The sequence below is a fragment of the Oryzias melastigma genome, linkage group LG11 (assembly GCF_002922805.2).
Source record: "Oryzias melastigma strain HK-1 linkage group LG11, ASM292280v2, whole genome shotgun sequence".
Classification (NCBI taxonomy): domain Eukaryota; kingdom Metazoa; phylum Chordata; class Actinopteri; order Beloniformes; family Adrianichthyidae; genus Oryzias; species Oryzias melastigma.
Genome location: NC_050522.1, coordinates 8,565,966 through 8,579,644, shown reverse-complemented (window position 1 = coordinate 8,579,644; position 13,679 = coordinate 8,565,966). Strand labels below are relative to the sequence as shown.

Below are 13,679 nucleotides of genomic sequence, written 5' to 3'. Positions count from 1 at the left end.
TAAATAATAAAATATATTTGATTGTTTGTTGTTCATCAAACTACAAATTCGGCATGTCGTTTTAAAGCAGATAATTTAAATTTGCGTCTGACGTCACCAAAGAGTATCAAGCCCTTCAACATGAATCTCTCGATTACAGTATTAATATTATCGTCACACATACAAGACCATGTTTGATTGGAATTGATTTAGTCCAATGCCTATATGATCGTAATTTATAAATAACAAATGTAATACCACAATTGTTCTACGCCATCCTACTTTAACGTATTAAATTTATAATCAAATAAAGAGCATTTCTTTCCATACATGTCTGTGACAAACATGACGTTTTAATTTTAGTTTTGCTAATACGTATCAAATAATCTTCTGCAAACTTACAGTAAGTACTGAAACACTAGCCGCAGTATTTTCAGTCCAAAACAAATCAACAAACACATAATAAAAAACAGGAAAAGAGTTTACTTGGTCCAAACACTGGAAGAAAATGGTCACGTTTACAATTTTTCTTTTTGCGTGTTTTTAATAAATGTAAAACATTCAAAAAATACTTCAAACAGTTTTTAAAAACACAATTTAAACTGTGACATAAAGGGGGATTAGGGTTAATTGTGCGTTTTTTGGTGCAAGAGGAAATTGTCTGGTGTGTTTGGGCTGTCCAATGCGGGGAGAGCATAAGGCGGAAGTACATGGTAGGGAGTTCTCTTGCTCCGCGTTTGAGATTTCCACGCCGTGTTTTCTCTCTGCTGCTCCCGTTTTGTGTGGTAGGGGGATGGGGTCCTGCCGAGGATGAGAGACTCCAAATATTTACCACTTGGCTGACTAAAAAGCTTTATTTTTGACCTTAGTCTTCTCATTTTTTACTGGGTGTATAAATACTCGTTATCTACGCATGAGTTTGACCAGAGTTCTGCCTTTGTAAAGTGGAGCATCTGCACGTCCACAACAAACGCCTCAGAAAGTCGACAAAATGTATCCTGCTGGAGGAGGTAAGCTACCGTTAGCATCGGCTAAAAGATGCGGCTTATAAAAATTACAAAAGCAGACACATTATTTTCATTGCTTTAACACATATGCAACAAACAGCCAGCGAAAGACATTTTAGGTTTGATTTATTTGAAATATTGTTTTAAAAAGTCGACAAATATTGTGTCAAAGAATGCTCGCTAGCTTAACAGCTAGCTTAGCTAGTTTACAGCAGCTAGCTCAGTTAGCTTGAAATGCGCTTCGTTTCCACTCAACAATTCAGCTAATTCTATCGTAAATATTTTAAAAGTTACAAACACCATTTATAGCACACGTTTGTAGTGATAAAAACCAAATAAATAATACATCCGCCTCCCCGGAAGACTGGTGTTGTATGTACAACTAAAATAACGGGCGGCCACGCCATGTAATCTGTTCACCAATCTTAAGACACGATACTTTTATCACTAAAACTCGAATTAAATATGATAATGTTCTACCATAAAATTCACTTAAATCAGATTGTCCAACGAAAACATTGATATCGAAGGTTAAACTAACAGAAATCATTCAGTCTTCTGTTTTTCAAGTTCAATTTTATTTGATAACATAGTTTTTAACAAAATATTTCAGTTTTTGTTGTTTAAATGTTACATTTTACTATTTAAAAGTTTATTTTTGATTTTTTTCAAAGGCCTACTTATGATTCAAATAAATGTAAGACGCCGATTAATTTTGAATTGAACCATATATGCAGCATTTTTTATGCATTGTTTACAACTATTGCCAAATAGACATAACTTTTAAAATGACACTTTGTTAGTGCTACAATCACATATGTAAATCAATTTTTGTAAACATAAAATTAATCTATTGAATTGGCTTCCAGGCCCACTGTTAACATCAGATATCCAAGAACAGCAGTGCATTTTTGTCACTAAACTTTACACCAATTTCCAGTCACCATTGTTGTCACTTTCTGGGAAAATTGGCAAAATGGACCACAATGCTTGACAACTCTTACATTTTCTTTAACAAAGCTACATAATTGTACACAACTTCTATATTTTTTTTCTTCAGCTTAGATATAAAATGTGGACTTAGTTGTGGAAGTTTGCAGATAGAATAAATGAGTAAAAGAATGCCGATCTCATCTTGAATATTTTTGAAACTGAACAAACCTTTTTTTGTCAAAGCCAAATGTCTGTTTTTCTTTCATTCTTTATTTAGAAAGTCTTAATCTACTTAATTTAAATGTCTGGAAAGAAAAACAAACTAATATATTCATATCAGGCTTTCAGAGATGCATAATATTTTAAGAAGTCTGCATTAAGGTCAAACTACTTGTTCTACAGGTGGAAATTTTGGTCCAAATCTCTTTATTCTTTGTGTAAAACAGCAAATACACTAGGAGGAAAGCTCATCGAGAACAGTTTGTTCTTGAGAGGGTAAAATGTTTTAGAAAAATGCTGGAGTGGAGGTCTATTTACAGGAGTTTGGGTGTCTTCAGCTGTGTGAGATTGCCAGCTTGTTTGATACCTTCTGTGTGAAAGTTGATAAGACTCCCTTGATTATGGGCTGTGGTACTGTAAAAATGATAAGAAAGTGAGACCTCCTAAAATGAACCAAGTGAATTATTTTGAGTTTTACAGCAACACATTATTTTTTTGCTGTAGTTGGATTTTCTGTTTTAAAGTACTGTTTCTAAAAAAGGTAAATTTCTCCTCACATGGAGTTTTGAACATTTGTACTGTGAACATTATTAGTATTCTCTGCATATATACCCCTTATTCAAAAAATCTCAAAGGATTTGGTTCTTGTTTTGCTATTTCATGTAAAATAACTGATCGGCATGAGAACACTTGTAGAATGAACAAAAAACAGGACAGTGTTCATTCCAAAATGTTCTGAAATACATTAATTTTATGTTTCTTTTGAGTATTTATAATACTTTTATTTGACATTTAGGCTCAGTGTGTTGTGACATCACTTCAGCTGTATAGTCATTCAATAATAAGGCTCTGTACCCTGAAAAAGGACAAACTTTCACATATTCCTCCATCATTCCTGACAGCTATATTAAAGTCGGGTGTATGAGAGCTTTTAAAGTTTATGATTGACCTGTTGTTGGCCCGTTTGATTTGGTATGCAACGTCAAGCTCACACTTCCTCTGGAGTTTTGTTATGGTCACAAAATGTATACATGCATGCACATACAAGCTGTTGCTTGTCCCGGCTTTCAAACTGGTTCTTACAAACTTACCTCAGGGCAGTAAAACACATTTTCACTTTGTGTGTAGTAATAACGTTATTCGAACTGTTGCTTTTTTTTTTTCCCCAGAGCCCCCATCTTCCCCAGTACCAGAATATGTGTTCAAGCCGCCATCCCGGCCAGACTTTGGTACTATGGGCAGGACAATCAAGCTCCAGGCCAATTTCTTTGAGATGGAAATCCCAAAATTGGAGGTCTACCATTACGACATAGACATCAAACCTGAAAAATGCCCCAGGAGGGTAAACCGGTGAGTTCCAAATCTGCTTTTTTTTTTCCCTCTCCTTGTACTCATTAGAATTGTGTGTAATTTCACGGCTAATTTGTCTGCAGAGAAATTGTGGAGCACATGGTCCAGCACTTTAAAACTCAGATCTTTGGGGATAGAAAGCCGGTGTATGACGGACGAAAGAACCTCTACACTGCCATGGCTTTGCCCATAGGCAGAGAAAAAGTTTGTCACTATAATTCATATTTTTGGAATAATTTCTCTCACTATAAGAATGTTTTAACATTTCCTATGAACCATTCAGGTGGAGCTGGAGGTGACGATTCCAGGTGAAGGCAAAGACCGCATTTTTAAGGTGGCAATCAAATGGGTGTCCTGTGTCAGCCTGCAAGCTCTGCACGAAGCACTGTCAGGGCGGCTTCCCAGTGTTCCCTTTGAGACCATCCAAGCCTTGGATGTGGTCATGAGACATTTGCCTTCCATGAGGTGGGTCTCTAATTGTTGTTGTAAGGATCGCCATTTCCTGTTTTGGTCTAGCTCTCTTATGTGGCCAAATGATGCTTAAGCAGCGCGCAGCCGCAGCTTGTTTGGCCAAATACCACAGGGGTGTGCTTTGCTTGGAATTATTTGAAGTTAAGATTATTGCTTCTTGATTAGGATTAAACATTCTGCTACAAATAAACTTCTGGAAAGTGAGCTGAATATATCAAATCTGATTACTTTAAAAAAGAAAATGTGTGTGTTAAAGACCCTCTCTGATGAAAATTATGTTTTTATCTTATTCTACAGAAACCATTTCATAGATTTTATCTAAAAACTGCATCAACTGTTGTCTTTCAGGTACACCCCCGTTGGGCGGTCTTTCTTTACTCCTTCAGAAGCCTGCTCCAACCCTCTGGGAGGCGGCAGAGAAGTGTGGTTTGGTTTCCATCAGTCAGTCCGGCCTTCCCTGTGGAAAATGATGCTCAACATCGACGGTAATTCCTGCATCATGTCGCCTTGGCAAAAGCTGCATAATAAAGTTGTTTCTGTGCATCTTACCACCGTATGGTTGTTTTTTTTGTTTTTTTTTTCATTTGCAGTTTCAGCCACAGCTTTCTACAAAGCTCAGCCGGTAATCGAGTTCATGTGTGAAGTTTTGGATTTTAAGAGCATTGAAGAACAACAGAAACCTTTAACAGACTCTCAACGAGTAAAATTTACAAAAGAAATTAAAGGTAAGAAAGCTTCTGTTATAATCCAATAACATAAAAACAAATCTAGCCGGTATTTGTAAATTAAATAATTAACTTATTTCTTGTTATTTTATATCTTACTTTGAGAAAAAAAAAGCGTAATTAACAGAAAGCTAAATCATTTTACTTTAGAGACATTTGTTTAGAAATACATTCATAATCTACTATATGTTTTGAATACATTTTTATTAATCTGATAATGTATCAGTGAAATAATGAGATTGTTGTATGATTTCTCTAAAGGAGAAGTTCTAACAAAAATGTTCAGATCTTTAACATTGTAAACATTGTTCTGCTTCTCCTGGAGGACCTTTCTGTTTGGCCACTAGGTGGAGCTCACTCTATAGCATTATTACACCTTATCCCAGAAGAAGAAGAATGTATGAGCAAAAAAAAACAATGTTTTGGACCACAATTGGTTTCTTTAAAAACATTTCCTTAAAAGAGATTGAAAATTTCATGTTTGTGAGTTTATAAAGATGTTAATTTAGTCAGCAATGTATGTTTAGGTCGAGCGTTAGCATTAGCCGTCCTATGGGAAATTCCATTAAACGTTAGCATTAAGCTAGCAGACTTTAGTTTTATGTGCTAAATCGATTTATATTTTCATGAATCGATTATTGATCTGTTGAGCTTGAATCAATTCAAACAGATTAATCAATTTCAACCCAACCCTATTTCAATCATTTATCAGCTGTTGTGTTAATTGAATGTTTTTCTCAATTTTAGGCCTCAAGGTTGAGATAACTCACTGTGGACAGATGAAGAGGAAGTACAGAGTTTGCAACGTTACCAGACGACCAGCCAGCCACCAAACGTAAAAACTCTATCCTTTTTACATAATTATAACAGTTACATTTAAGCTGTTTAGTTCTGCAGAGTACTGTGTGTGTAGGATAATAGATGGACAGGATGAACATGTAAACTTGTACTAGTAAAACAGAAAGATGAACTTTTGAGTCAAAAATGGAATCCAGCAAAGACACTTTCTAGTGCTGATTTAATAAAAAAATTTCCTCTTCCTTCTCACCAGGTTCCCCTTACAACAGGAGAACGGCCAAACAATCGAATGCACAGTAGCCCAGTACTTTAAAGACAAATACAAGCTCATCCTGCGATATCCCCACCTTCCATGTTTACAGGTGGGACAAGAGCAAAAGCACACCTACCTCCCGCTAGAGGTAAGATCCACCTTTGCTTTTTGTTGCTTCAATTTCTAAAATCAATTGAACATTTAAAAATACTAAACACTTATTCTCTGTTTAGGTATGTAACATTGTGGCAGGGCAGCGCTGCATCAAAAAGCTGACAGACAATCAGACTTCCACTATGATCCGTGCCACAGCCCGATCGGCACCAGACCGTCAGGATGAGATCAGCAAACTGGTGAGCCGTCGGAACAGAAATACAAACCTATCCAGCATAAATCTATGATTCTGAAAATATCAAAGATGCAAACAGAGTTTTTGAAAAGCTTTTGGGCCACTTTAGCACCTTAAAAAAAAAAAGTGTTAAATGTTTTTCATGTTTCCTGTTTGGAGTTTTGCAGTAGAAATTATGACAAGATGACAAAACAGCATTTTGGCAGAAATAAAACTCAGATTCTTCTTCTCTGATTTAAAGTTAAATTATGGACTCTTCAAAATTGTTTGACTAAAATAATCAAACAAGAGTGGATCTAATACAATTAGATCTGAGTGTTACAAAAAGGAGTTATTAATTAAAAAAGTTTGAAATCTTCTGTAAGAATGCTGTCTTTTAAAGTATTATATTTCAATAAATTTACAGTAGTTGTAAATAAATTACAGCTGATGGTAGCCCTGATGAACTATATAACGAGATGCTCATTGACTCTCTTTCTCCTAGATGAGAAGCGCCAACTTTAACACTGACCCCTACGTTCGTGAGTTTGGAGTGATGGTTAGAGATGAAATGACCGAAGTGAACGGCCGCGTCCTGCAAGCACCTTCAATACTGTACGGCGGCAGGGTACGTTTGATGATCTGCTCGTCTGCCTTAATGGACAGCTTCAATTTTGAGCACTGAACATCAATATCATGCTGCTTTAAAATTTTCAGAACAAGGCAATCGCCACACCGATTCAGGGGGTGTGGGACATGAGGAACAAGCAGTTCCACACTGGCATTGAGATCAAGGTGTGGGCCATCGCCTGCTTTGCCCCTCAGAGACAGTGCACTGAGCTCCTGCTTAAGTAAGTCGAACTCTCATGTTGTATCTGCAGCATCTTAAAAAATCATTTATGTATTGTAGTTTGTGTTCCACTGAATTGATGTGAGTTTTGCGCTTTTGTGGTCAGGAAGTTGTGCTACACTTTAAGCTTTGACACTTATAATGCTGAGAAAAACTTACACCCATAAGTGTTAAAAATAATATTGCAAAAATCCTGCCAAATTTTTAATGCACTGGAAGTTTTTTTTTCTGAAATGTTTCAGGAAAATCTGGACTGTCAAAAAAAAGTTCATTCAGTTGCAGTTTTTGCTTGTAGATCAGGTCGACTCTGTCTGTGAAGCTTTGTGGAAGTGTAACTGCATGTAGAATTTGTATACCTGATTCTAACACTGATAAGAAGGATCCTTTAAATCAGGCATGTCAAACATACGGCCCGCGGGCCGGACCCGGCCCATTGGATGATTTAATCCGGCCCGTCATAAATTTCTGAGTATGTCAAAAAAAGAAGCGAGTCACTAGCTCATTTCTATCAAAAGTTATGATTTTTTTAAAATAAATACAAACCAAATGCTCCCTCCGGCCACTAGAGGGCAGTAAATGTGTTAAAGAGCTCACGTCCAGCATGCGGCACTGACACGAGTTAGTACCAGGCGTCCGAAGGCACCGGATCGTCCAGATTTGGATAAATATAAAGACAACATAACAGATTTGCTGTGAGAGTTTGAGCGAAGGTTTCAGGTTTTCAGTGAACTTGAGAACAAATTCGGCTTTTTTCGCTCGCCATTTACAGTGAAGCCTTCTGATGTGCCAGCTGACATTCAGCTCGAGCTTATTGACTTGCAGTGCGATTCCGCTATGAAGGATAAATTTGGGTCCGTGGGATTGGATACGTTTTATCAGTATCTTGTGCCAGGTTACCCCAAATTAACAGCCACGGCTGCAAAGGTTCTCTCCATGTTTGGGACTACTTATCTTTGTGAACAGGTGTTCTCTGTGATGAACAATAATAAAACAAAGCAGCGCTCAAAGTTAACAAATGAACACTTGAATGACATTGTTAAATGTGCTGCTACTCAGGATTTGACACCTGATATCGACGCACTTGTAAAGGCAAAAAGATGCCAAGTTTCAGGAGCCAGCAGCAGCACGTAGACTGCAGGAGTGCAGTGAGAGAGAGAAAAAAGTGTGATGACATGACATTTGTTTGCACTCATAAATACAGATCATTAAAAATAAGATTAATCTGGTTTCATATTAAAGACAATTAATATTTTGCAGTATATTCTCAGCTTCAGTAGGCCCAGCCTAGTAGTTTGAGCTGATGTAGTCTAATCTTATTGCCCATGCACTGCTAAAACTTTTATTTTGTATTTTTATTTATTATTATATATTTTTATTTATTATTATTTCAAAGCAGTATGATAATTAAGGCAAAACATTTTTTTTCATAGCTCCCACTTGAGTTTGTTTAGCGTGGTGAGTTGGTTCAGGTGTAAAACTGCATTCACTCAACTGTTAAAATAAACCAGTTGTTAACACATTCAATGCCAAACATGAAAATCATTTTTTTCTCCATTGTTTGTGAATAAATGTGTTGTGCTTAGAACAGATCCCTTGTCATCCGTGATTATAATATGTAGGGTAGGCTACAAATTTAGGCTGAATGATAAAGCATAGTACTGAAAAACAAAGCTAAATAGTTGGAGTTGACATTCTTTTACTGATCCGGCCCACCTGAGAACAGAAAGTCTGGATCCGGCCCCAGAGCCAAACTGAGTTTGACATGCCTGCTTTAAATCCTCTACGCCTATTGATGCAAATATGGATAAAGCCACTTCAGCTCCAGATTTCCATTAATTTAACATCTATCATAAATCAAACGAGAATTTATTTTTTTCATAGCTGAAAATAAATTCTGGCATCAAGGGACGTATCTAGCCCATGCATTCAAACTTAAAGTGTAACCAAACAGGGAAGTTGGAGGCTGACTCCACCCACAGCCAAAATTTGAACATCCAGTCAGAGGGTTGGGGCTGTGGGGGCAGGACTGTCATCATTACTGGAGCTGCAGGTCATGATGTGGGACTCCTGAAACTCACGCTTTGATCAATCACGAAATTCAACTAATACTTCGAGTCAACCTGTAGGGGGCAGTACACTGACGGTTTTTGACTATATTTTCAAGGAATAAACAAGTTTATTTGATCAAAAAATTGTCAATGGCCAACATGTCTCTTGGTTATTACCAAATTTAAAGTCCTATTTATAGAGGTTAACAAGTTGATTAAGGGTTAAAACCTTATCATTTAAAAACAATGTGAGAATAGTATTTTTTAGGTTGAAACATTCAAGTTTTTGTTTTGCTTTTTTTCTTGTTCCTCATTTGTTACTGTATATTTGAATCCTACAGAGTCCAGAAGCTTTTAAATATTGAAACATTTCCTGTTTTGATTCCTCAGAGCTTTCACGGATCAGCTGAGGAAGATCTCTCGCGATGCAGGGATGCCCATCCAAGGTCAGCCTTGCTTCTGCAAGTACGCCCAGGGAGCCGACAGCGTGGAGCCCATGTTCAGACACCTCAAGTACACCTACCAGGGACTTCAGCTGGTGGTGGTCATCCTCCCTGGAAAGACACCCGTCTATGGTGAGAGATGAACTATTCATTCAATTTAAAGTCACAGTTTTAACATTCAAATAAAGTGAGAGAAGTCGCCAGACTTCAGACTTTACCATTTAAAATAACTACTAGGTTGTGTGTATTTATGAAGTGATTGATCTTACATCTCTGGTGGTGTGTTTTTCACAGCTGAGGTGAAGCGTGTCGGGGATACGGTACTTGGAATGGCCACTCAGTGTGTGCAGGTGAAAAACGTGCAGAAGACCACACCCCAGACTCTCTCCAATCTCTGTTTGAAGATCAATGTCAAGCTGGGCGGAGTCAATAACATCCTCCTCCCTCAGGGCAGGTAAAGTGACATCTTTTGATCTTGTGTATTTTGCCTTTTAAACCTGAGAGGCTTAATGCTGTTTAATTTTCATACTTTTTACCTCATGGGTTTCCAGGCCGATGGTGTTCCAGCAGCCTGTGATTTTCCTGGGATCAGATGTGACTCACCCCCCTGCTGGAGATGGAAAGAAACCTTCCATTGCTGCTGTGGGTGACATTCAAATTCACCTTTTATTCCTTTGCAAGATTGTGTAAATGTCACTGCTATTATTAGCTTTTGCCTTATTATAAATGATGATTTCTAAAATAAGATTTTTAACCGCAAGATGTTGAGTGGTGTGCTCCCAACTGTAGTTTTACATCAGCTTCATTACACTTCAAGGGTTTCTTTTTCTCTAAAACTCATACATTTCTGGTTCCATGAGTAATCTCAGTACATTTCTTCATGTTCCTCCTCTGTAGGTGGTCGGTAGCATGGATGCACATCCCAGTCGGTACTGTGCCACAGTGCGAGTGCAGCAGCACCGCCAAGATATCATCCAAGACCTGGCCAACATGGTGAGGGAGCTGCTCATCCAGTTCTACAAGTCCACGCGCTTCAAGCCAACTCGGATCATCTACTATCGAGATGGCATCTCTGAGGGCCAGTTCAACCAGGTAATGCTGCTAAACGATCCACCATAAACTTTGAGTTTGAGTCTTCATCTGTTGTTTGGTCATTCAGGTTCTTCAGCATGAGCTGCTGGCCATCCGAGAGGCTTGCATCAAACTGGAGAAGGATTACCAGCCTGGTATTACCTTTGTGGTTGTGCAGAAGAGACACCACACACGGCTCTTCTGCATGGACAGAAACGAGAGGGTCAGTGTTATGTAGGAGTCTTTTTCATTGAATTGTGGAAGTATTTACCCAAATACAACGTTTTGCAATGAAGAGCCATGTTTTTGAATTCATCAAGTTTCCAAAAAAAACTCCTCATGTTATTTATGGATGCTGGAATGGAACAGTTTAGTCTGAGTGATTGCAGCTGAACAGAGTATTCTTTGATTGTTTTGCAGGTTGGGAAAAGTGGCAACATCCCTGCTGGGACCACAGTGGACACCAAAATCACTCACCCATCAGAGTTCGACTTCTACCTTTGCAGTCACGCTGGCATTCAGGTCAGAGTCCGACACAAAACAGCTGAAGGTTTACCAAATGTTCTTTCAGGGTGTATTCAGATATTTGGTCCACTTAAAGTGAATCAGAGTTCAGAACAAAGTTTCAGTCTGAATACAGCCAATCGAACTCTAGTCCGGGAGCAGGAACCGCTCTCTGATCCATCTTTCGAGGTGGTCTCAGTTTGTTTCCAATCGTACTCTGCTCCGGTTCACTCTTAGTTTCCTCAGTCTGAATACAAAGCGGTCTGGGATAGGAATAACTGAACCAGAACAGCCGGTAGTCACTTGATCTAAACAAAGTAGAAATGAAGCAGCAGGACTGATGTAAAGCAACGATTGCCATTTTATCAAAGACAGAAAAATGGCCCAACTAGAACGTTTTTTCTAACACCACCAAAAATGCTTCTTGCATGCTTTTCTGTGTCGCTTTATGTGGCAAGCGCCTACCGCTGCTGTGACGACATCCCAAAAGCCACATTGTTGTTCCTCAGTGTTGAACCTGCCGTTGATACAGACGTTCAAAATGTGAAGCTTGAATCAGTGAAACATGAGGCTGCCACGATTAGTCGACTTATCGACTATTAAAATGGTCGACGACTAATTTAATAGTCGATTAGTCGTTACTTTACATTATACAGAGTCAAAGTGTAGCAAAGTTAAATACAGTTGTGAACGTTCACCAAAAAATGCACTTTTTTTTATATTTGAGTTGGTGAGACCAAAACTTTATCTTTTGTTGAAAAATATATTTTTGTTTCAGATGCCGACCTCATTTGATATGATCTTGTTTTAATGCCAGAAACTAACGAAGGACAGAGGCTGCACGATTCATTAAAAGTTTAATAAACTATCGTCTTAATTCTCTTTATTTTTAGTTAGTTTAAAGCTAATGATGGTTAAGACTAGTGCTGGGCGATATGGAAAAAAATGTCATATCACGATATAAATTATTTTATATCATAATAACGATAGATCACGATATGAAACAAAGTATATTGTCAGTTATTAAAAAAAGCTCCCACTTGTTTTACTTTGAAAACAGGAAGCTTCACTGCCTTTTTATTTTGAAGATTCGTTTACTTCTGTTGACGTCAGCGCTGCACATTCAACTATGTTTTAGTTCAACTTAAAGTCGAACATTATTCTACATTTCAGATCAATTAATGTTTTATTACATAATATTTTACTACACTCTACGATATTTTTAAAGATCATGAATCAGCGATTTGAATATTGAATATCCATTCTCGGATTTTGGAGCAGATCGCGAGACTCTGAGTACTTAGATACTTGTTACATCCCGTTACCACCGCGTTAATTATCTCTTACTTTTTGTAATCTCATATGTTCATTGTTGTGGACTTTCCCTGAGTGACAGAAGGTTTGTTGTGTTAGCAGTCTGAATACAGACCAATTGTAAGATTCAGGACTCTCTGAAACGCTTTAAGCGGTCTCGGACTATAAGAAATGATTTTACCAGTCTGAATACACCCTCAGTTTCCGTATCGCTTCAATAGAATGTCTTGGTTAACGTCTCGTCTACAGGGAACCAGTAGGCCGTCTCACTACCATGTGCTTTGGGACGACAACCACTTCTCATCAGATGAACTGCAGGTCCTCACTTATCAGCTCTGCCACACCTACGTGCGCTGCACTCGCTCGGTTTCCATCCCAGCACCAGCCTACTACGCCCATTTGGTGGCTTTCCGAGCTCGCTACCATTTGGTGGACAAAGAGCATGACAGGTACACATTTAAATGTTTAAAAACAGAACCTCATTGTCAGATGCATCTCTGCACACAGCTTATTGAGTTTATGTGAATGTGTTTTATTCTCAGCGCTGAGGGCAGCCATACGTCAGGCCAGAGCAACGGACGCGACCACCAGGCTCTGGCAAAGGCCGTTCAGATCCACCAGGACACGCTGCGCACCATGTACTTTGCCTAAGAGCACACAGCCTGGGTTTGTGAGTGCTGAAACACGCTTCCCTTTGCCGTCGTGTTCAGTTTCAGATTCCCTCACCCTCCAGACCCGTCAGTTCGTTTGACCAAAACCGAGCTGGAAGCTCACACGTTTAGAATCGCTCTGTTCTTTTATTAGCCGCCAAAAAAGACCATTTGAAAGGATGTTAAAGTAGTTACTGAACGGATGGGTGTTGATATTCACCACAATTCTCCTGATTTTGTTCACTAAGCTGTTTGTGCTTGGAGAGAAAAGAAAAATCAGTAAATGAGGGTGTTCATGTACCGCTTAGAGCTCTGACAGCCAATCAAATCAAAGTGCACTGACCAAGATGGGTACTTCAGCTAGAACACAAGTACTTAGTACAATGAGACCTCTTCAAGGTTTCCCCCTTTTCCTTTGTAGGGCATTATGTGGTGAAATGTGCCAATCAAAGAGCATCATTCTTTTATCACATCTGTTAAACTTTATGAATTGATTGGCTGAGTTTTCAGTGCTCGGACCAGTGGATCATTGAGTGCCGAACCCGATGACGGCTAAAGAATCCTTTTGATGTTGGCTGACAGAGCAGCAGTTTTATTCCCATTGTAGTAATTTTGAAACGTCGCTGCAGTGACTCTACCGGGACCGGTTCCCAACAGCGACGCCTTTTTATGGTATTTTGAGCCGTGTGGATGAGATGTAAAATAACTGACCGAGGGAAACGCGATGAAATCTTAT

At 38.5% G+C, this 13,679-nt stretch overlaps 1 protein-coding gene across 1 annotated transcript in view; it reads left to right on the top strand.

The window, feature by feature from the left end:
* Positions 1–459: 459 nt before the first annotated feature.
* ago2 (argonaute RISC catalytic component 2) overlaps positions 460–13,679 on the top strand; it is a gene marked incomplete in the record, with an annotated part of 19,313 nt that continues 6,093 nt past the window's right edge. Inside the window, 19 exon segments of the mRNA XM_024296292.2 lie at positions 460–989; positions 3,308–3,488; positions 3,572–3,692; positions 3,772–3,953; positions 4,308–4,444; positions 4,550–4,684; positions 5,432–5,519; positions 5,736–5,883; positions 5,969–6,088; positions 6,569–6,691; positions 6,781–6,914; positions 9,352–9,536; positions 9,699–9,858; positions 9,956–10,046; positions 10,302–10,496; positions 10,564–10,698; positions 10,896–10,997; positions 12,543–12,742; positions 12,836–13,679. Of these exon segments, the coding sequence (XP_024152060.1) occupies positions 971–989; positions 3,308–3,488; positions 3,572–3,692; positions 3,772–3,953; positions 4,308–4,444; positions 4,550–4,684; positions 5,432–5,519; positions 5,736–5,883; positions 5,969–6,088; positions 6,569–6,691; positions 6,781–6,914; positions 9,352–9,536; positions 9,699–9,858; positions 9,956–10,046; positions 10,302–10,496; positions 10,564–10,698; positions 10,896–10,997; positions 12,543–12,742; positions 12,836–12,944 (2,565 nt within the window).